The 22,888-nt window shown below is 33.4% G+C and overlaps 1 protein-coding gene across 1 annotated transcript; it reads left to right on the top strand.

Moving 5' to 3' along the window:
• The first annotated feature begins 2,427 nt into the window (after nt 1-2,427).
• LOC144333267 (low-density lipoprotein receptor-related protein 1B-like) lies at nt 2,428-22,575 on the top strand. The gene is made up of 6 exons (XM_077956516.1): nt 2,428-2,551; nt 16,618-16,744; nt 16,869-17,020; nt 17,317-17,441; nt 18,545-18,916; nt 22,559-22,575. Exons 2-6 carry the CDS (start codon nt 16,646-16,648, stop codon nt 22,573-22,575), a joined length of 765 nt encoding a protein of 254 aa, XP_077812642.1. The 5' UTR covers nt 2,428-2,551; nt 16,618-16,645.
• The last annotated feature ends 313 nt before the right edge of the window (nt 22,576-22,888 follow it).

Genomic DNA, 22,888 nt, shown 5'->3' with positions numbered 1-22,888 from the left:
AGCAAAAGTGGTAGCTAGGCAACCAATTAGAAGGCTGTTGCAAGACTTCAGGTGATAGTGGTTATTGGTTTGGTTACAACGTAAGTAGTAGATGGTGTGAGGTGGTTGGATAATGGATATGTTTTGAAAGAAGAAAAAAGTGAACAAAAATACTTGGTAATGGATTAAATGTGAGAGTATCTGGTGATTGATTGGAAGTGGTGCATGTGCAAACATAATCAGGACAATCCCGATGTTTTTAGTCTAAGAAACAGAGGATGGAGGTGCCAACTATCACACCACCATGGAAAGGGGAGTTGTCAGGCTGAAGACTTCAAGAGAAGCATGTTTCATTCAGAATTTGTCCATTGTACATCAAGAGTGCCTTATCTACAAACAAGCAGAGAAACAAAGGAGACAGTTGGACATACGGGTCTAATGTTTAGGGAAGAAGATTAGATTCAACATGCAATGCTTAATATTTATGCAAAAATAAGACTTATTTCTGTTGATTCATTTCCTGGTTCAATAATGAAAAAAAAATGTTAATTGATGCTTTTACAAAATGAGAAAATCCAACAAATCCTTGCTTCCCAGACATATATTTGGATAGGGTGTCTCTGATGTGTCTGACTTAACCATTGTGGAGAACAAGGACTATTTGCACTCTTTTCCTGGACTGGTAAAAGTAAAGACTATATTTCATTTGAAACAGAACCTCAAAGCTTCTTGATAAATGGCTTTATTATACTAATTGCATTTTCTTTATTTCCATAGTCTGTCAGTGTGCGAGAGGGAAATTTTATTGGTCTTAAAGGATTTGTTCTTCAAATGACCATGTAGGTCGCAACACAAAAACTTACTTAGTTGCTGGCAAATTTATTATTTAATGATTCGTCCCCAGTGTCTTTCTGGTGGCTGTGTTTAAAATCATTGGTCTATAATTACTACCTTTTATGCATATGCATGCACATATATTTCATTTATAGTCTTTAGACACATTTTTCATTCAAGTATTCAAAAAGTACTCTTATTTAAAGACTCTGTGATCACATAGAACAATCTTCAAGTATTCTTAAGCTCATTTGGACAATGACAGTTTGAAAAATAATGTAAGGGTCTTGTAGCTGACATTTGAGAAACTCACACCTTAGAAGGAATAATTGGATTGTAAGGCATTTTAAATACTTTGTACATTCTGAGTGGCCTTATGCTTAAAACACTCTTGTTATAATTGAAATGCTCGTATGTTTCTTTCTAACTTCTCTCTACTTTGAGGTTTTGTGGAGTTGATTATCCCTAGTAGTATTATTTTTAAAAGAAGATTCAGACACAGGTATAGCATGAAGAGAAAAATTATGGTCCAAAATAACATGGTTTGGAATCAAAGTTGCAAATTCATGCAGGATAAGGATTTATTGAGTTAAGATAAGTAGAGAAATTAATAAAAACCAATAAACAATGCAATAGATTATTTCCATAATTTTCAAAAAATACTTCAAAAATCATTTGACTGAAATATAGGTTCTTTCATGTTTTCATGCTTTTTTTAAAACTATTTGTATTAGTAAATTATCCTGAAGAATACTTAAAATCTAGTGTACCCAGGATGATATCCTAAAAGATACAGTTACAATATGATCCTAACACCTATATTGATACCTTTTATAGTGTGTATGTATATATTTTTTTTCTGTGTCTTATCCATAGAAAATGATACCATCTACTGGACAGACATGGGCTTCAATAAAATTAGCCGAGCTAAAAGAGATCAGACTTGGAAAGAAGATATCATTACCAATGGCTTGGGAAGAGTGGAAGGGATAGCTATTGACTGGATTGCTGGTATAATCCATGGCTTTTTATCTTTTTGTTTCACACCTATTTTGTTAGGGGCTCAAAATGCTTCATAAAAAATCTTTTCTAACTCATAACAGTGTTTTTTTTTTTTTTTTTTTTTTTGTACTTCCAGCCACAGGGGTAAATAGTTTCTTTTGCTTTTGGCTTCGCTCCTTCTAATGCTTTTGAGCCTTTGGATAAGGGTTTTTATGTAGAAGTAGATTATGTAGTGTTAACTTTGCCCAAATCTCCTGAGAGCTCCATAAGGCAGGTAAACAAAAGTGTTAGAAGTTCTCTTTTGCCTGAAGTCAGTAGAAAGTTAAAATAAGTCTTTTCTTTAGGTAGGAGAAGTTTCAACTTCTTTTTACCATGTAAATATATCATTATATGGTTTAAACCAGAGATGTGTGAGATTAGGATTGAAAGTATTTGCATATTAGTTTATTTACAGCTTTCTGCTTAGGAAACACTTTTAAAAAGAATGTAGGAAGTAAACAGTTTCTTGGTAGTTATGTGAATGCTCAGAAATTTAATTTTAGTCATAACAAGTACATTTTTTTTTCCTCAAAACTGTATTATAAACACCTCTATTATTTCTCCTAGGTAACATATATTGGACAGATCATGGTTTCAACTTAATTGAAGTTGCAAGACTCAATGGTTCTTTCCGTTATGTAATTATTTCCCAAGGCCTGGATCAACCAAGATCTATAGCTGTGCACCCAGAGAAAGGGTAATTTTAAGATTTACATATATCTTCCAAGTTTTAAGTGAGTTTCCTAAGTTTTGTTGAAAAAAAAAATTAATTACTTTTAGCTGTAATGTCTGAGACAAAATCAAGAATATCTTACCTAAGCAGAAAAAAATGTTTATATTCACTTTGTTCATATAATTTAGTGCATATTTGATGAAGTCACATTTATTGTAGATTTCTTTTATGTGTGTGTAAATCCAAATAAAGGCACCAACATGATTCTAGATTCCCAATTTAAAGCTCTTCCCTAGAATTGTTTACATAATTAGGTGTTCAGTTATGTATTGAATGAGTAAAATAGCCATTTGCTAGGCCTCCTTGCTCTCCAATATTTCTAAAATTTCCATGTTTATTCATATGTCTGTGGTTGTCAAACATGTTCATCTCAAACATTTTTTTCTTCTCCTTTTTTCTTTTTTTTGTGTTTTGAGTTCTAAATAAGTATAACTATCTGTTTTGACATTTTCATTTGGATGAAATGTACATATATAAAACTATACATATATAAAACTGAAATAAATTTAATCTGCCACGAAGTTAGGCTTGGTTTTTCTTCTAAATAAGTCTATTACCAATCCGCTACTCTCTATCTTTATCTTTACCCTAATTAAATTTGATATTATCTTATATACTAAATAACATCTTAGTCTGTCTCCTAAACTCACCAAAGCCTAGAGTGATTTTTTTTTAAATATACATCTGCTTATTTAAAGTCTTTCAAGAATTTTTATTGCTTTATGTGTAAAGTCCAAAGCCCCTGTTATGATCCTTCTTAATCAGACTCTAATAATTTTTAGTCTGAAACTCCTGTTACTGTCTTTTTCCTTTCTCAGTCTCTGTTTGTCTTCTCTTAATTTGTAAAATATTTCTTATTCTATTCCACTTCCAGCCCTTGCCAACCTCTCCCTTTTACCTGCAATGCTCTTCTTCTATTTTTAAGTTGTTAAATTTTATTTGACCTTACTTGGCTTTGAAAATAGTTTAGATTGTTGTATGGACCCATAGCACCTAGTATTTTTATTTTATACATTATGTGTACTAATATTTATTCATTTACCTGGTAGCTATATGTGTTTTTGTTTGTCTGTTTTTGAGACAGACTGGCATTCTGTTGCCTAGGCTGGAGTGCAGTGGTGCAATCACAGTGTTGGTATTACAGGCATGAGCCACTGTGCCTGGCTGTAATAAATTATTATAGCCTTAAAAGATAAAATTTGACCAATTGCTTGACTGTGAATCATTATTCTAAGGCAAGAAGGAACATAGTTTGAAAGCTGTGCAATCCCATAGATATACTGGAAATGGATGTTTAGTTTGTTTCTAATAAAGAATTTCTTTGCTTCATAGTTGCAATAAGTCGATTTATATTGTATAGAACCCTTTGTGTCTGCCCTATTATAGATTCATACAGCTCAATTCAACAAGCCTCTTGCTGCTACATGTCAATCTGTGAATTTCCTTTCATTTTTTATTCAAACCTATTATAGACCCTTAAGTTGATATTCCAGAGCTTCTTTTTCTTAAGTACTTCTTATCTCTCCACATCCATCTTAGCATATGACTATACCTACTTGTCTTTAGCTTGATTGAGAGCATTAGGCAAAAGAATCTTCATATACTCTAGTTTTTATTAATTTATTCAATGAACATTTATTGAGTGCTAGGCACTGTGTGCCAGGACATGTCAGCATCCATCCATGTCATCCTCAGCCTTCAATTCAATACATCTTGACAACATACTAGTACATATGAAAGACACTTGTAGACACTGTGAAGTATGCTGGCATGAATAAGATGCTGCCTCTATTCACAGTGAGTTTTCTGTTTAAACTGAAAATTTAAACAAGTACACATTTCAGTTAAAGGAATAGCGTCACTTTGTAAAGAATTATTTTCAGGCACAATAAAAAATTGATCAAACTCAAATTTAAAGCTCATATCCAAATGTCATGTTGAAGTAATAAGTTTCATAAGACCACTATAAAATTATCTTGGGTTTAATGCAAAAAATGATAGCATATAATTAGAGCAGGTAGTAAAAATGAGGGTGGTAGCAGCAATAATAGTGACTAGTAGAAGTTTTATGGAGGAGGTTAGAAGGAAAAGGAGGTTTCTGAGATGGGGTAAGTATATATTGCATGAAGAAGAAATAGAATAATTAAATATTTGGTAGTGGCAAAGCAAAAACCATCAGCAAGAGTATAGGTACATGAGTTACACATAGGGAAGAGCAGGTGATGTGGCTGGAAGAAAACTTGGGTCCATATAATTGTTGGTAGGACTCCCTATATATTTTTTAAAAATGTCGGGGTCATGCCTTCTCCAGTTTACCAAGTGAACTCCAAACCAGTCCTGGACCCTCTCACCTCAGCCTTCCCTTGGTCTCAAACAAAACATAGAAGCTAAGATCAGAGGTGTGATGAGAGTTTATTGAAGTTGTAACATTCTTAAATGTAAAGCATCCTTAAGAATGGTAATTTATTACTCCAGACCCTGTTTGCCTGGGTGTCAGCCGCAGAGGCTGCAGAAGATGGAATGCTCTGCAGCCATAAAAAAGGATGAGTTTGTGTCCTTTGTAGGGACATGGATGCAGCTGGAAACCATCATTCTTAGCAAACTATCACAAGAACAGAAAACCAAACACCGCATGTTCTCACTCATAGGTGGGAACTGAACAATGAGATCACTTGGACTCGGGAAGGGGGACATCACACACCGGGGCCTATCATGGGGAGGGGGGAGGGGGGAGGGATTGCATTGGGAGTTATACCTGATGTAAATGACGAGTTGTTGGGTGCTGACGAGTTGATGGGTGCAGTACAGCAACATGGCACAAGTATACATATGTAACAAACCTGCACGTTATGCACATGTACCCTAGAACTTAAAGTATATATAAAAAAAAAAAGGTAATTTATCATCCCTGTGGATTAGACAAAAGGATTCTTTCCCTGCCCTCAAGCCAAGTAATAAAGAGAGCTAGAGACAAATATGTAAGAGGGAGGCTAAAATAAAGAGAAAATAGCAGTAAATGAAAAAAATATTCTATACCTTTTTCACTGCAAATCCCAATGCCAAAGGGAGTCAGATCAAATTTGGAGAGAGGGAAGAGAATGTGCTCTAAAATTAATCTTAACTGCATGATACTGTTCACTTAATGGTAATTGGCCGGGAAGTTATGGGATCTTTCTGAGACAGCAAAGTTTGGAGAGGAAATACTCAGTAGAGCATACATGGAATCAGTAGTTGGATAAATATAAAGTCATTTCTTACTTATTCCAACAGAGTTCAGGCTCTGTAATAAACTGTGATAGTGTATGAGATTACCCAAGAAAGAGTGCCCAAAAAAGAAGTTTAGTAACAAAAATCAAGAATGCTTACAGATAGGGGATAAAATGATTAGGAGAGAGAGAAAAAGAACAACAACAACAACAACCAAACAAACAAAAACAGCCATTTTGAGTCTTTGGAAATTACTGAACTGTAAAAGTCAAGGGAAGAGAGTTTAAGGAACAGTGTGCCAGCAATAAAGAGGTCAGGAGAGAGAAAAAGCAGAGAACAGAACACGTAACTGGTGATGAGGATGGTATTGCATATCTTTATGAGCTTCAGAAGATGAGTAAGGATAGAAGCCAAATATAAAGAGTAGGCAAAAGAATGATTAGAAAGTGGAGCTAGCAAATACAGAATAAACTGATGGAAACTGGGTGATGAAGGGAAAGAGAAGAAATAAAAGATAAGTTGAGGGGATTTTAGGGTATAAGGTTTTTCTTAATATGGGGATATTGCACATATTCATAGGCAAAGGGGAAATAAACTAGTTGGAAGAAAGAGGATGGAAATGATTGTAAAGGGGAGACAAATTCCAGGGAGCGTAGGAGGAGCCTTGACAAGGAAGAAACAATAGGGCAGAGCAGGAGGAATCAAGACAGAAAGCAGGGAGGCAAGATTTGTATCTTACATTGGGTATCCCAGAAAGAAATTCTAGAATGGGAAGTCAACTCAGGACCTGAAAGAAGCATCGTCAGTCGAAAAGGGGAAGGAAGAGATCAAGCAAATATTTAATTTTGAACATAATCTTGGCCTCAGACTGATTCCTAGAGGGACTCTAGAGTCTAAACTTTACCTCACAGTGATGGAACTTGGTATTCGGACTCCCAAGTAGTCAGCCAGTGGATAAGGGCCACTCTGGGAAAACAGATGCTCTCAACATTTCTGACTGTCAGCACTTGTGGGAGAAGAGATTCAAGTGGCCCAAAGATAATCCTCTAAAGAAAGTTGTCTGTGTGAGCTGTTAGGGACAAAGGTCATTTGAAAGCTCAGAAATGGTAAACAGCATCTGAGATTGTTTATATGGAGCACTGATGGTGTCCACTACAGTTTGGAGTCCCCACTTAGACATTTATTATTTTTACCTTTGCTTCTGAGGTATTTCTAAACTTCTTGGTCTCAAATGCCTGTATCATTTTAGTTAATTGGGAGGATTAAATGAGGTGGGTGCTAGTTCTTTTCCCCTTCGGAGATGGAGTGAAAGAAGAGATAGAATGTGGAGATCAAATGTATTTTAGAGGTTAAATTGATGAAATTGAAGAAAGTCACAACTGCTAGTCTATATTTCTAAGGTTATCAGCTTTAAGTGAATAGGTTAAGTTTTTCCGAAGCTATTGTAGTCAGTATTTCCCACAATAATGAATCAAAGAATTTTCAAGCAACGTGAGACTAGCCGGGATGATTTCTAGAATCTAACCAGGAATTTTATATGACATTGAATAATAATGCTCGGCAATGTACAGGTAGTAAAGAAAATAAAAAGAAAATACGTACCAAAAGGAACAAAAGGTTATAGATCAAAGTTGGCAGTTGTAATGGGTTAACTTTGAGTTACCAATCAGGTGGTGAGGCCTACAAGCTCGTGGTGAAATAGTGGGAAGTCAAGAGTAGACCAGGGTAGGAGTGGAGAGATAAGGTCCAGCTGGTATGAGTGACCCACACAGCTCTCTACATTAAGCGAAGGTGATGCTAGGGAGGTCCCTGGAGCAATAGAGATGAGGTACTATGATCTTGGGTATTCGCACGTCATTAAGTTCCATAGAATGTCAGCAGTGGAAGGAGAAGATGAAAAAGCTGCCAGCCGGTGGTAAAGCAATAAATAAATGGTGTGTAATTGTGATAGATGATAATGCAGTCAAGGAAAACAGAATATGTGAATTCATGCTGTAAATGTTTAAGTGAGTATAACCTCAGAGAAAGGTTTCTTTCTTCCTTAAAATGACTTCTCTACTTCTATTCTGGATACAAATATCTCCTCAGACATTTCATGCAAAAATCATTCTCTTCTATTTTATCATCCTTAACTTGTTCCTTTCAAGGAAGCCTTTCCCTTTTGCTTTCAGATAGGCTCAGGTCACTCTCATTAGATAACACATTATTAATATTATTACTTTCCACATGTTTTCTTCTCAACTTCTCAGAATCATGATCTATATCCATTGTCTCATCATTTAACTCCTAAAATGGATTTCAGCTTCTGTTGTTATACAAGAATTTCTAAATTTATTTGCAGCCAAATCCAGATATTATTATTATTATTATTATTATTATTATTATTATTATTATTGCAGGTTTTATACCATTTGCCTTCTCCAGGACAGTTTTCTACATTGATAGTCTATCCAAGGACCCCTATTTTTCTTTAGCCTTCTCTGACCCTGCATTTTCTGGTTTTCTCTGAGGCCACTCTACATAGCTCCTGTGAGCATTATATTTTATTCTCTTTATTCTCACTTAAGGCTTTGTGTGCCATTCTCTCTATTACTATATTTCTCTTTTAAACCCATCTAATCCCACGTTTTTAAAATGTAAATCATGCTTATATAGTGAAATATAAAAATATAATAAATACATGCAAAATAGTAATAAAATATCTTCACCCCTTTATTTATATTTCTGATATCCTTTACAGTTATTTATTTGAGTATCTGTCACTGAAACTTAAAATGTCCCCCTACCTCTCATCTGCTGCCTTCCTTTCTTAAAAATGGTATCTCTTTTCATGTTATCACAAAAGAGGTTGAAACTTTAGATTTTCCAGTATTTTTTCATCACCTATTTCCATCTGTCAACAAGTCTTCTCATTTCTTTGCTCCAGATGATTGTTAGATTTTTTTTTTATTTCTCTCCATTGCAACTACCAGCTCAGCACTGACTCAGCAGGAGGATCTCAGTAAATATTCTTGATTTCTTAATTTTGAGACCTCAAAACGAGAATTACATGTGGGTCCACAAAACAAGAAATCTTTGACATATGTAGCACTATTTAAATATTATTTTCTCATATACTTTTACTTCTTCTTAAAAGCATTTTTAAAATACTAATTATGTCACATGGATACATTTTTTCCATATTCATAGTTAATAGTAGATATACTTATTTAAATGTTAAACTTATTTCCAGGAAGTATTTATTACTGCTTGGAAATATTAGAGATATATGTCTCCCTATACTTTTTCCATATGTTTATTGACTTGAATTTAGAGAGAAAATAAAAGACTTAAAAATGAAGTCTTGTAAAATTATTCAAACATTGATTTCCAGGTAATATTACATAGACATTTAAGTGTCAACATTTATATCATAGGAATAAAGTACAGTATTTTAATATTCTGTTTGAAGCTAAAACATGGCAGATGGTATTGCCAAGGGAAAATGCCAACCACAATGGAGTGAATTAGCTGAATTCAAAATAAAAACATGCCATGAAAAGTGGGCACAAATCCTGTTTTTGAACAATAGAGACTTGAACTCTTTTAAAATGTAGCCAAATGCAAAATAGGAATCATGTATGAGTTTAGTTTAGCTTAAAAAATCAGTTTCTTTCATCTATCATTGACTCCTCCTCCTCCTCCTCCTCTTCTTGTTCTTCTTCTTCTTCCTCCTCCCCCCTCCCTTTACCCTCCCCCTTACCCCTCTCCTCTTCCACTTCCTCTTCCTCCTCTGGTATTACTTGCTTTGTGAAAATTGAAATATAATAATTTTCTCCATGCTAAGAAGTCATTTAATACTAACAACAAAAAGATGTATAGGAAGCCCCATTATGATGTTAAAAATTTTGGTTAACTTCCCATGGTATGTAATCTCTAACTGAAACACACATACTGTAATTTTGTTTTATTTCCTTTTAAGCACCAGGATGTATGGTGCCTCTCTTAATTTAGCTCTATATTTCTGTGACTGTAAATAACGTGCTGAAAAGTTTTTCTTTCCATAGCAAAGATTCAGATTGACATGGGATCTCGCTGTTCTATAAGTACATATTTTCAAATGGTCTTTGATTATGTATGTAATTTTTTAGTATGCTCAACAATATATAAAAGGTCTTGGTTGACAGCTTAACACCTGTTAAGATAACAACAGTGTAGTGTAGTTTGATACCATCTCTTAGAGTATATTTTGCATCTTAAAGCAAGGGAACACATATGTAAAGGAAATGGAATAAATTTGATTTACCATAGGAATGATGCTGGGTAAGATAGGTTGCAAGTCATGAAACAAATTAAAAACTTCTGTATAATATTTTGATAATTCTAAGTCAGCTCATGAGCTCTAGAAGTATAAGCTCTGGGCAGCTAAATGTTAAATATTTGGTAAATTCATAGTTATAGGAAAATATCAAATATATATTGAATATACAAAAGTGCATAAACATGAACTCTTCAAGAAAATTATAAATGTGAACAAGCTAATATTATATGTACATGTATATGTTAGGTATTTAAGTGAGAAGGTGAGCAATGAAGCAGGGTGTAAATACATATATAAAATGAACACTTAACTATAACATGGTATAAGTTTAATGTGCTATGAAATATTATATATGTGTGTGTATATATATATATATATAAATATTTTTTGTTTGTGAATAATTTCCACTTCTCCAGTGTGTGCTATTCATACACATAATAATTGTCCTATATAATTACTCAAAATCACAATGTAGTGAATCAAGAAAGGTTCAAAGGTAAACTTAGGAATAGCAGACCAAGAAAGAGGCAAATTAACAAATAAGTTAAATAATTTTGAAGGTTAAACAGAAAGAACAACTCAAATGGCCTATTATCTTTATTTTGGCCTAAAAGAAAAAAAAAAATTATTTCGGAAGTTGTTTACAGGAAAGACAACTTTTCTCACCACAACACTTCAACATTATCATTGTTCAAGCCCCTACATTTACGACTTAAAGAGACTAGCAAATGTTACATATTTCTAATCAGCATGTTTCTCAGATACTTATTTACCCATTTACCTGTGCCATTAAACAGTTAACTTCATGAGGGTATCTAAATCCAATTTATTTTGTATCATCAGCTCCAGCACATAATAGATACCTAATTAAATATTTGTTGATGAGTGCATGAGTATAATGCAAGAATAAGTTTGATAATCAACCACAAAACCAACAATAACAAACAATTTGCAAAGTGCAGTAGTGTCCAAGGATAGACTGCTTTTATATTTTCATCCTTTTAGCACAGCATTCTGCTCCCTGTGGTTGAGTGCTTTTTATATTACAGGATTCTTTAATCAATAGCAACATAGTTAAGACTTGAAAAATGATTTGGGATAGGCCTGTAATACTTTCTCAAACAAAACTGCACATAAATGAAGAAACAGAAAATGTGAATAAGGCCTCAGAGAAAAAGAGAAAGCTCTACATTTCATTTTATTCCTCAGGGGATAAAAAATGTCCATTTACTCATAAAATATGTTCAAACTTTTATAATATTATCTTATTTTACTTATGATCTGAAGATGTAGCCATGAACATGTTGACTTATAAAGTATTCGGTTTGTATGAATTTTGAGTGATTCTAGTGCATCTGCTAAGAAGTTGGAAATTACAAGCAACTTTTGTGAAATTAAAAGCTTATGCTCATGTAAAGGCTAGCTACTATTGTTTGTCTGTAGGGTTTTTATTTTGCTTTCTTTTTTGTTTCTCTTACTTTTTGCAGATAGGATAACCCACTGTTGACCCCCACGCTAGGAGAGGACACAATGACATTCTCGATTCTCTTCTTGACCAAGGCCAACTGCCGACATAAGAGAATTACCTGATCTTCATTTTTGTGCCAACATGAACATTTTTTGGTTATTTCAGATTTTCTTTATCATATGTGACAAAGGATCTAAATCATACTCACTTAGGGAAGGCAGAAAAGTAGGAAGAAACGGCACATTTGTTGTAAAAATTGCAACTCAAATTTGAGCTCCAGGGAAACAGTTTAGCAGTCAAAGAAGATAATTTTAAATCCAGATAAAATGATTAATTCCAACTACTCTTGCTTTTCACAACTGCTCATATATGTAGAGTATAAGGATAAAATTTAATAATGTTTCTCTTAAAAAAATAGACTTATTTACTATTTTCTTTCTCTCACCCTATTACCCTTCTTACACAAAAATCAGAGCTTTGTCACCAATGTTAGCTTTCTGAAATTTATTCATGGGCATTTATAATAATTTGAATGTGTATTTTTTCAGCTTGAATATAACTGCTTGTGACAGGAAATTTTTTTTTTTTTTTCTGAAAAGTGTATACCTGAATCTAAACTAATTCTGATGTCAGTCTGTACAGTTGTCAGAAAATACATACAATTAACTTTCAAGGTCTATTAAGGATTTGCTAGGTCTTTGGGCACTCCAGTGCTACCAAATGTGATATTTTTACCTATTTATCCAAATGTCAATGATTAGTTGGAAATTCACTTGTGATATGTGTTCATTGCACTGTTTTCCTGCCCAAAACTGTTAGAGTCTGATTAAGACAGTACAGATATTTGTATTAAGACAGTTACTGATAAAATTTCTATAATTCTGAAAGCCACATTTAAATGTCCCTTTTAAAATTATATGTTTTTAAATTTGTAAGTGCAAACTTATTTAAATAAATAACTTTTCAGTTTTGTTTAACAAATACTACTTGATTATTTACATAAAATTCAATTATACAATATAGCATTTGATTTGGACAAGTTTAATATTTTCTAGATTTGAGAAAGTATTTTTAGTAGGGCTCCATGTACACAGTTGATACTCTAAAATCAATTTTTCTTCGCTGTATCATGTAGTCAACACGTATTTCACAACTGCACAATCTGAACTCAAATAAGTTCAAAATCAATGGTAACTTTGTCACTCAATACTAATATCAGTAGGGTCTCAAAAACCAGGTACAAATATTTTCATTTCTTCCTATTGCTGAAGACCACATTTAGATACCAAGAATCTGTGTTCATTAATGATATCTCAGGTGCATCTATGTAAATTGTTACCTTAAATGACAGGTGTCTTCATGCAGTTTTACGAGCTCAGAGAGGGTTCTTTCTCTACATTTGGTTTATAATCCCCAAAGATTCTCAAGGTGCAAATTCTATTCATTTCTTTACTTTCAATTTCAGTTTAAGGAGCAAATAAATTATTATTTCCTTGACATAAAATATTTGCTTAATTTTGATAGGTTTAAAATCTTTTACTTTTATTCAGTTGATAAATTATTTAACTCTAAAAGTGATTCCTACACAGTAAGATTTGGCTTCACATATAATGATAGTATATCTAATCACTACTGTTTTCCACAGAAAAAAAAATGTGTAAATTCTGGATTAAAAAATAGTTTTACATAGAATAATTTTATACATTTTTTTTACATTTATCTCAGCCTCTTGCATAAAAGTTTCACAAATTTAAAAGACGGGGATTACTTGGAAAAAAACAGAGAGAGACTTATTTCTCAATGCTAAGACTTTTTTCATTATTTGTTTTGTGTGTGTGTCCTTCCTTCCTTCCTTCCTTCCTTCCTTCCTTCCTTCCTTCCTTCCTTCCTTCCTTCCTTCCCTCCCTCCCTCCCTCCCTCCCTCCCTCCCCCCTTCCTCCCTCCCTCCCTCCCTCCCTCCCTCCCTTCCTTCCTTCCTTCCTTCCTTCCTTCCTTCCTTCCTTCCTTCCTTCCTTCCTTTCTTCCTTCCTTCCTTCGAGTCTCACTCTGTTACCCATGCTGGAGTGCAATGGTGTGATCTTGGCTCACGGCAGACTCTGCCTTCTGGGTTCCAATGATTCTCCTGCCTCAGCCTCCCAGGTAACTGGGACTACAGGCACGTGCCACCATGCTAGGCTAACTTTTGTATTTTTAGTAGAGAAGGGGTTTCACCATGTTGGCCAGGCTAGTCTCAAATTCCTGACCTCAAGTGATTCGCCTGCCTCGGCCTCCGAAAGTGTTAGTATTATAGGCATGAGCCACTGTGTCAGGCCTGTTTTGTGGTTTTAAATATGGAGATTTCTTGTTACACATCTTATAGCTAAAGAAAAATACCATTTGATATAATATCATTATATATTTCTGTGTTATCTTTCTATTTAGTGAGACAACGTATCCTAGGGAAGACAATTTAGGCCTGGATTAGTAAAGCCTGAGTGTGGTTCTTGGCTTGCCCTCTTATTGGCCATGTGGACTGTGGATCATTTACTTCCTAATCATAATTACTACAGCTCTGAGAATTAGGGCTAAGTAGATTGGTTGGTACACAAGTAATTGTGCTTTTTGCCATTACTTTTAATAGCAATAAACACATTTATTTGTGCACCAACCTATAGTTTATTTGGTCTGTTCACTCAAAATAATATTTTTATTAGTGCATTTGCAAGTAGATTAATATTAAGTAAAATGTTTAATATACACATTTATTTATTTATGTGAACTTTGGAGTATGTTAAAAATAGATGATAAGAATCAGATTAGATGAGTTAGCATATGTCTGTCCTGGTCTCACAGTGCCTCCTTCACAGTATACCATTACCTGCCATTTTAATGCATATTTTTCCTTAAAAAGTTAAGTGCAGCAATGCATTTCATCTGCCAGTTAGTTATTTTATATGGAATAATATTTTTCATCCAATGAGAGCATACCTTAAAGTCTTAAAAATCTTGACGTTAATAAAAGTATAGATTTTTAAATCTACTACTTCTTCGATAATATCTTACCAATAAAATATTAGTTGGATTTTATGCTACAAAGTTTTTCCTTTCTGATGTATAAAGCTTGTAAATATGATTGAAATTTTCTTCAGGATTAATATAATTGAGATTGTAGCCGTACCTCATTTTTGTTTGTCTGTAAAACTCTAACATGTTTATTTTACACAGCATTTTCAAGAAAAATATCAGCTATTAAAACAAATTAAACAATATAGATCAATAATACATATATTTTTATTTAGTTAAGTATCAATTTGTACTTAAATAACTCCAGTGAGTATAAACAAAATATAAGTCTTTAATTTTTCTGTTTGCAGTCTCACTGATTCTTATGTGACTATTCACATATATTATTCAAATATGCTGATGAGGCTGCAGGAAAAAGGGAATGCTTATACATTGTTGGTGAGGATGTAAATTAGTTCAGACACTGTGGAAAGCAGTTTGGAGATTTTACAAGGAACTTAAAACTGAGCTACCATTCAAATAATCCCATTACTGAGTATATACCCAAAGGAAAATGCATCATTATACCAAAAAGACGCATGCACTCATATGTCCATCCCCCTGCTTTTTGCAATTGCAAAAATGTGGAATCAACCTAGGTGCCCATCAAAGGTAGATGGGTAAAAGAAAATATACATATATACCATGGAATACTATGAAGCAATAAAAAGAATGAAAACAGCCCTTTTGCAGCAACGTGGCTGGAGCTGGAGGCCATAAACCTAAATGAATTGATACAGGAACAGAAAAGCAAGCACCACGTGTTCTCACTTATAAGTGGGAGCTAAGCATTGAGCACACATGAACATAAACATGGGTACAAGAGATACTGTGGACTACTTGAGGGGGGCAGGAAACTACCCATTAGGTACTATGTTCACTGTCTAGGTGCAATATACCTATTAAAAATAAAAAATAAAAATAAAAAATGCACCTATTAAAAAATAGGTGCAATATACCTATTAATAATTTTTTATAATTAGGAAATATACACCCAGCTTTTGAATCAATACTTGCCATATTTTTAAAACTTTATTCACTGCTGATGTCTGATAGTTGGATAAAAACTTCACTAGATGTAACTTCAAATTAAGAATTAAGAAGGAATTACATTTATCTAAAAGCCTGGATTTCTGTAGAGTCCTATGAATATTGAATTTTTTGAATGAATGAGTGAAATACATGGATTATACACATTCTGCTTTTCTACATTTTATTTTATGGCATGTTGTTTTATTTTGGCATACTCTGGCATGTGTTCTTTCTGCATGATATTTTCTTCCACATCCTCCCCCATTACATTTTGTTTTAGAAGATTACTAAAATAAGAATTTCTGCTTTTGCATAAAACTGTATTTTAAGATGACTTCGCAAGATAACATAAAATTCAAACTAGAATAGTTACATTTAGCAGTCTAAGTGGACAAAATAGAAAGTTGTGATGCATTCATGTCTATATTCATAAATTAAATATGTATTTACCACAAAATTTCTAATTACCTGGTGCTGAAGGAGTAACAGTGAATAAAAATAGAGGAGTGATCACTGGCCTTGTTGAGTTTACAGTCTACTCGGGGCAAAAAATATTTATAATAAATGATAATGTAAGGAAATACAAGTAGAAATTTGCCATTCTAATCTGTGCTGTGAAGCAGAGCACATGGTACAGGGAAGACACAGAAGACTTCTGGAAAGAAATAGTTGAGACATGAAAGTAGGAAGTAATTAGGCAAACAGGTTGGAGAAGAGCATTTGAGACTGGAAAGAGCAGGCACAAAAGGTATTTTTGTAGGATGTTGAGTGCATCCTATGATTTCTATGACTGGTTAACTCTTTTTTGATGATAAAATTATTTTATTGGAAACAAACACACTGTATATTAATTTCTGAAATGTATTATTTTTGTTCTAGTGTGAATGTTACTGCTGTTATTATTAGTAATGTCTTTTTATATAGCTCTGCATACTACAGATAAATGTACATAAATACTACAAATTTACAATTTAATTTCAGCCTCTTATTCTGGACTGAATGGGGACAAATGCCCTGTATTGGAAAGGCTCGTTTGGATGGCTCAGAGAAGGTTGTCCTTGTAAGCATGGGAATAGCATGGCCAAATGGCATCTCCATTGACTATGAGGTCTGTTGGATTTCTTTTCAGTATTTAAAGTGCATTAGCTGACAACTTTCATTAACTCACTTTCAGTGTTCCTTTATTTTCTTAATAAAACAATCAAAAACATTACTTCTCAATCGATATTTAGGAAAATAAATTGTACTGGTGTGATGCTCGCACAGACAAGATAGAGAGAATCGACCTTGAGACTGGAGGGCATCGCGAGGTGGTGCTGTCAGGAAGCAATGTGGATATGTTTTCAGTTGCAGTCTTTGGGGCTTACATCTACTGGTCTGACAGGTAATTTATTTTTTTATAAGTATTTGAGTCTCAAAATGTTATTTCAGTGCCAGTTGCTTTACCCTTGTAGGATTTGCCATTTCTTAGCAAGGTCACACAAAGGATCTCACAAAGCCATGTAATTTCCACAGAAAAGGCAGGCACTATTGCTATTCCAAGCTCAAACATTTCAATGTCACAGACTAAAGTTGGTTTCTTTTCCTTCTGTTGGCCCATCTGTTATCTTCAGCTTAAGTAACTGGCTTGACTTTAATTAGTTGAAGATTGTTGATCATGTATGTTCAACTTTTTGGCAGAGCACATGCAAACGGGTCCGTCAGAAGGGGCCACAAGAATGATGCCACAGAAACGATAACCATGAGAACTGGTCTTGGAGTCAACCTGAAGGAGGTTAAAATATTTAACCGAGTAAGAGAGAAAGGTCAGCACTCTTGAAAGAATACATAATACATATATTTTATGTGATTTCTCTCCAATTTTTAAAAAACATTTGTCAAACTTAGAAATTCTTATATGAGTCTAAAACCTCAAAACCTTATATTTACATCTAATTTCCTATGAATATCATATAGTAGCCTAATACAGTAAATATGTCATATTTCATACAAAAGCATATTTGCCCAGGACAGCACAGGTACATGGACATGTTACATACCTGGCATGTCTTGATTATAGGTTTTGGCTAAAGAATATAGAAAAACTTGATACACGTATTGATTGGATAAAAAGTAAAAGCATAAGTAGGATATTAGAGAGTAAAAGGCAGTTGAAACTTTTATACATAATATGAATCATATTATATATAAGTGGTTATGATCCCCAAAGGTCATGCTGTTAGTGTAAAATATTTCCAAAGTCATTACTTCCTTAAAATAATGTATTTTAAACTTATAGGACAATGATTTGGGTATTTAAAATGTGTTTACCTCCATTAAAATAAATTGTAACTAACTTGTTTATATCAAAGGAAGTTATAATAATGTTGGAGATAATAATGAATTCACAGAGAAGAATCATACTGGTGAATAAATTTTAAGTGCATATTATATCTTCCCTTAAAATTGGAGTAAGAACTTATGCTCAACATATTTAGGAGGTTGGGCACATTGTAGCCATAGATTTATTTGATACTTTCCATGTCTCATAGATAGAGTTTAAAGCAGTGCATTATTTCTGGTGAGATCAATTCATGTTTTGAATGAACAATGTATGAAACACCATAATCTAAGGATCAAGTTTCAAAAAAGACTTATATACTTAACTGGCTCATTAAGGGAAAAATTTGATACTTAACTTGGATGGTGAATGAAACAGAATATGATTTTCCAAATAAGAAACCCAAGATTTAAACTGCTGTGATTTTTTTTAAAAAAACAGTACTTTTTAAATTTTTTATTAATCAACTTACAATTAAGAATAAAAAGAATACTCAACATCAAAGTTTTAATATTTCTTTATGGAGAATTTGTTTGAAAAAAAGAAAAACATAAACACGTGCATGTGTGTATCATTTTTCTTCCTTAGGGACCAATGTTTGTGCCAGGGACAATGGTGGCTGTAAGCAACTCTGTCTTTATCGAGGAAATTCCCAGAGAACTTGTGCTTGTGCCCATGGATATTTGGCAGAAGATGGAGTTACTTGCCTGAGGCATGAAGGCTATTTGCTATATTCAGGAAGAACAATATTAAAAAGTATACATCTTTCTGATGAAACCAATTTAAATTCCCCAATAAGGCCATATGAGAATCCACATTATTTCAAGAATGTCATAGCCTTGGCTTTTGACTATAATCAAAGAAGAAAAGGTACCAACCGAATCTTTTACAGTGACGCACACTTTGGAAATATACAGCTTATTAAAGACAACTGGGAAGACAGACAAGTAATTGTTGAAAGTAAGTACAATAATTTAATTTTAAATAGTTATATGGAAACAATATCATTTAGGTTACTAGAGACATAATAGTGGTAATTGCATGTAGCAATTACGTTTTCCTAGAGTTTATATTGAGAAATTAATGTGGCTATTATCATTCAACCCCCCCCAACCCTACCGCCAAATGTCAAAGAAGCAATTAACTGCTAGCATGTACAGCAAATTATGATTATTAGCTTCTAATCATGGAAGGTTTAATATATTTTATCATACTGTTTCTTATAAATAACTGCACTAAAATTCATGAAAAATAGTTTTTCAGTATAAAACTGTTTTAATTGATTTTTTTTTTCCAATGGGCAAATTGTATCTTTAAGAATATTTCTTCAGTAATATTTAGTTAATCATGGTTTCTCAAGCAAACATCGGAGATTATTTTGTGTGTATGTATATAGCAGACTTGATGAGAAAATGTTATAGAAATGATCTAATATGTTTAATGTTTTTATGGGACAAAGTTATTCAAGCATAATGTTCAGTGTGGATTATCCACGTAATTTAGGGAAACCTTTTTCTTGTCATTCAAGTTTAATGAAAACCATCTTCTTATTCCTCACACAACTTTTTTCTTGATGTCTTTGTGTGATTTCCATATATTTCCCACTCTTCCAATTTCACTATATGGAAATCATTTTTTTCTTTGCTTTCTAAATTGCAAAGTAATATATAAATTTGTTGTGGAGTGTTCAAATAATATGGATTTAAATATGAAATCCCTGCCTCATCTCTGAAACCATTAATCCTGTTTACTTACCCATAACTGACATGTGACATGCCCCAGAATATTGTTATGTGTGTGAAATTTTTAGTTATAAAAGTGGAATGATACTAAATATATTACTCAGCTAACTGCTTTTTTGCTTACTATATATTGCAAAGTTTTTATTTTATTGCATGAGTCTTCATCTTATGCTTTTAAAAGCCTCTACCTAGTTCTATACTAAAGGTAAGCTAGTTTATTTAATCATTTTTTAAGTAACAATTTAGATTTGAATAACTAAACTACAGCTGTCCAAGCCTGAATGTGTGGTGGACATTTTCTAAAGAATGAATACAGTGAATGTGTCACTTCAAGGTAAATGACCTACTGTATGTGTTGCAAATGGTAAAAACCAAACTCTGAAGTAAAACATTAGAAGTCTTGTAACCACCACAGTAACCTTGACAGCTTCCCAATACTTAACAGGCTTTTCTGTTGAGATGGTGGTAATATTAATGCATGTGATTTTGGGGTATTGCATAATGAAATGTGTCAACATTTAGAAGATATGCATAAGTTAGAGAACCAATATTTTCAAATGACATGATAAAATCATGCATGAATAAATGATTTATTCAAAGTGCAAGATAGACCAATGAATTTTCATGTAATAGAGGATGAAAAGTTCATCACCATGTTTTCAGATTCCACACTGCAACTAACCTTTAGGTAACCACCACTTGTCACGTGTAGGTGTAGTATAAAAGAATACCCAGTTATCTGTAAAGGTTATTATTAAAACACTCTTCTCTTTTCCAATTACACAACTGTGTGAGGTTGGATTCTCTTCATATACTTCAACCAAAACAAAACAATGAGAGGATAAAGAGGCAGATAGAAGAATACAGCTGTATTTTAGTAAGACAAATGTATTTGTAACATTGTAAAACAATGATCTTTTGTTATTTATCTTTTTTTAAGAAATAGTTACTTTTCTTAGAAGGTGCTATTTAGATGGACACAATTAATGCATTATTCTAACTTAAAAAAAATTGGTAAATATTTAAAACAATTTATTTTAAGTTTAAATTTCTAATACAGTAAATAGATATAGAGTTGACCTACATACACAGACTCTGGAGCCTTCAATCATGATTAAGAGTGTAAAGATCCTTAGACCAAAAAGACTGAAAATTACTCTTCTGGACTAAGCATTCAGAAAATATTTAGTACAAAGACATGAAAAGCATGACGTAGACAAGGAGTCATTTGGTGCAATTGAAATGCAGGTAATATGGCACTAATTAGTGTGAGATGAAGTAGGGAATGACATGTTGAATGTCTTGGTCTGCCAAAATAAGCAGCTTTAAAAAGAAACAGTTTTATTTAGATATAGTTTACACATCATACAATGCACCACCAAGTGCACACTCAATCTTTTTTGGTATATTACATTACAATTTTTAAAATTGGGATAAATATACATGTATATCCACATATATAAAACAACATTTGAGATTTTACCTGTTTTTAAGTGTACAATTCAGTGGCTTTTATTACATTCCCAGTATTTTGCAGCCATCAACACTATATTTCTGAAACTCTTTCATCACTTAGTAGAAACTTTGTGTAAGGCAATATCTCCCCATTTTCCCCTTTCCCTGGGCCTTGGTAATGGATATTTTCTGTCTCTATGAATTTCGCTAATTGTAGAAATTTCATGTAAGTGGAATCATCATATATTCGTCCTTTGTGCCTGGCTTATTTCACTTAGCGTAGTGTTTTCAAGGTGCATCCATGCTATAGCATGTATTAGAACTTCATTCTTTTTATGGCTGAATAATGTTTTGCTGTATGTACATACCACATATTTTTTTATCCAATCATTTGTTTAAGGACACTTGGATTGTTTCTACACTTTGGCTGTTATGAATAATGCTCTAGTGAACGTTGGTGTACAAATATCCAAGATAAGATGATGAAAAAAAAGAGAGTGTTGTAATGCATATATGTATTTTTTTTCATGTAATAGAGTATTAAAAGTAGTATTTATGTTTCACGAGATCACTCTGTGTTATGTTCAGGTTTGATGAAGTGTAAGGCTTGTGAGGGCCATGTCTGAAGGCAAAGATGCCCTAGGAAGTTTTGTCATATTTTAGATCCTGTTTCAGTAAATTAAACTGAAAACATTTTAATTAAAATATATACACAAATCATTCTAATCCTCTCATCCAAATCAAAACCAGTAGAATCCATGACACTTTACCGACTGTAGGGAAGTGTTGAAACATATGGAAGGAAGTGAAACAGGACGGCCAGGAGTTTGAAACATTGGTCGAGCCTGAGGTTCAAATCACAGTTTGCTGTTTGTTTCCTCTGTGCTTCTAAGTGTTTATTTCCTTACCTACAAAATGGAAAATCACCCCATACATTTTCTAAGAAAATTTTATGAGAAAGGGTATTTAAAAAATATATAAATAAGCATGATTTTAATACAAAATTATATTACTGTATTTGTGACACATTTGTGGATCATTTAGGACAGCGATCTTCAACCTTTTGAACAACAAGGACTGGTTTGATGGAAGATATTTTTTCATGGATGAAGGCAGGGGATGGTTTTGGGATGAAACTGTTCCACCCCAGATCATCAGGCATTAGATTCTCAAAAGGAGCACACAATCTAGATCCCTCACAGTAGGATTTGCACTCCTATGAAACCCTAATGCCATTGCTGCTCTGACAGGAGGTGGAGTTCAGGTGATAATGCTGAGTCACCTGCTGTTCATCTCCTGCTATGCCTCCTGGTTCCTCACAGGCCACGGACTAGTACTTATCTGTGGTCCAGGGATTGACAACCCCTGACTGAGGATAATGATCTTTGTCTTAAATTATTTTTAGCATATGAATTAGGGTAGTTAGACAGTCAGAAATAATTATAATAATTATAGATATAAAGTAGTGCGTTAAGGTCTGACTAAAACTTAAAATTAGTCGGCATTAATAGTTTGTATGAATCTTTCTGAATATCCTCCCTACCCCACCCCGCCTCCTACTAAGAAGTTGCCATTTGCTTAACCATTGCAATCCTCTCTGAAAGCTTTTTAGGCAAATGTATAGTTTAACTTGCCAGACCAAAAAAGAAAACAGACAAAACAAATCAAAACTAAAACCCTCAAAACACCCAGTTATTGGCATGTATAAATAAATATAAGTAAGGTGTAAAATGTG

Source organism: Macaca mulatta, chromosome 12 (genome assembly GCF_049350105.2).
Source record: "Macaca mulatta isolate MMU2019108-1 chromosome 12, T2T-MMU8v2.0, whole genome shotgun sequence".
Classification (NCBI taxonomy): Eukaryota; Metazoa; Chordata; class Mammalia; order Primates; family Cercopithecidae; genus Macaca; species Macaca mulatta.
The sequence above is the reverse complement of the archived record's forward strand: the minus strand, read 5'-3'. Positions and strand labels throughout refer to the sequence as shown.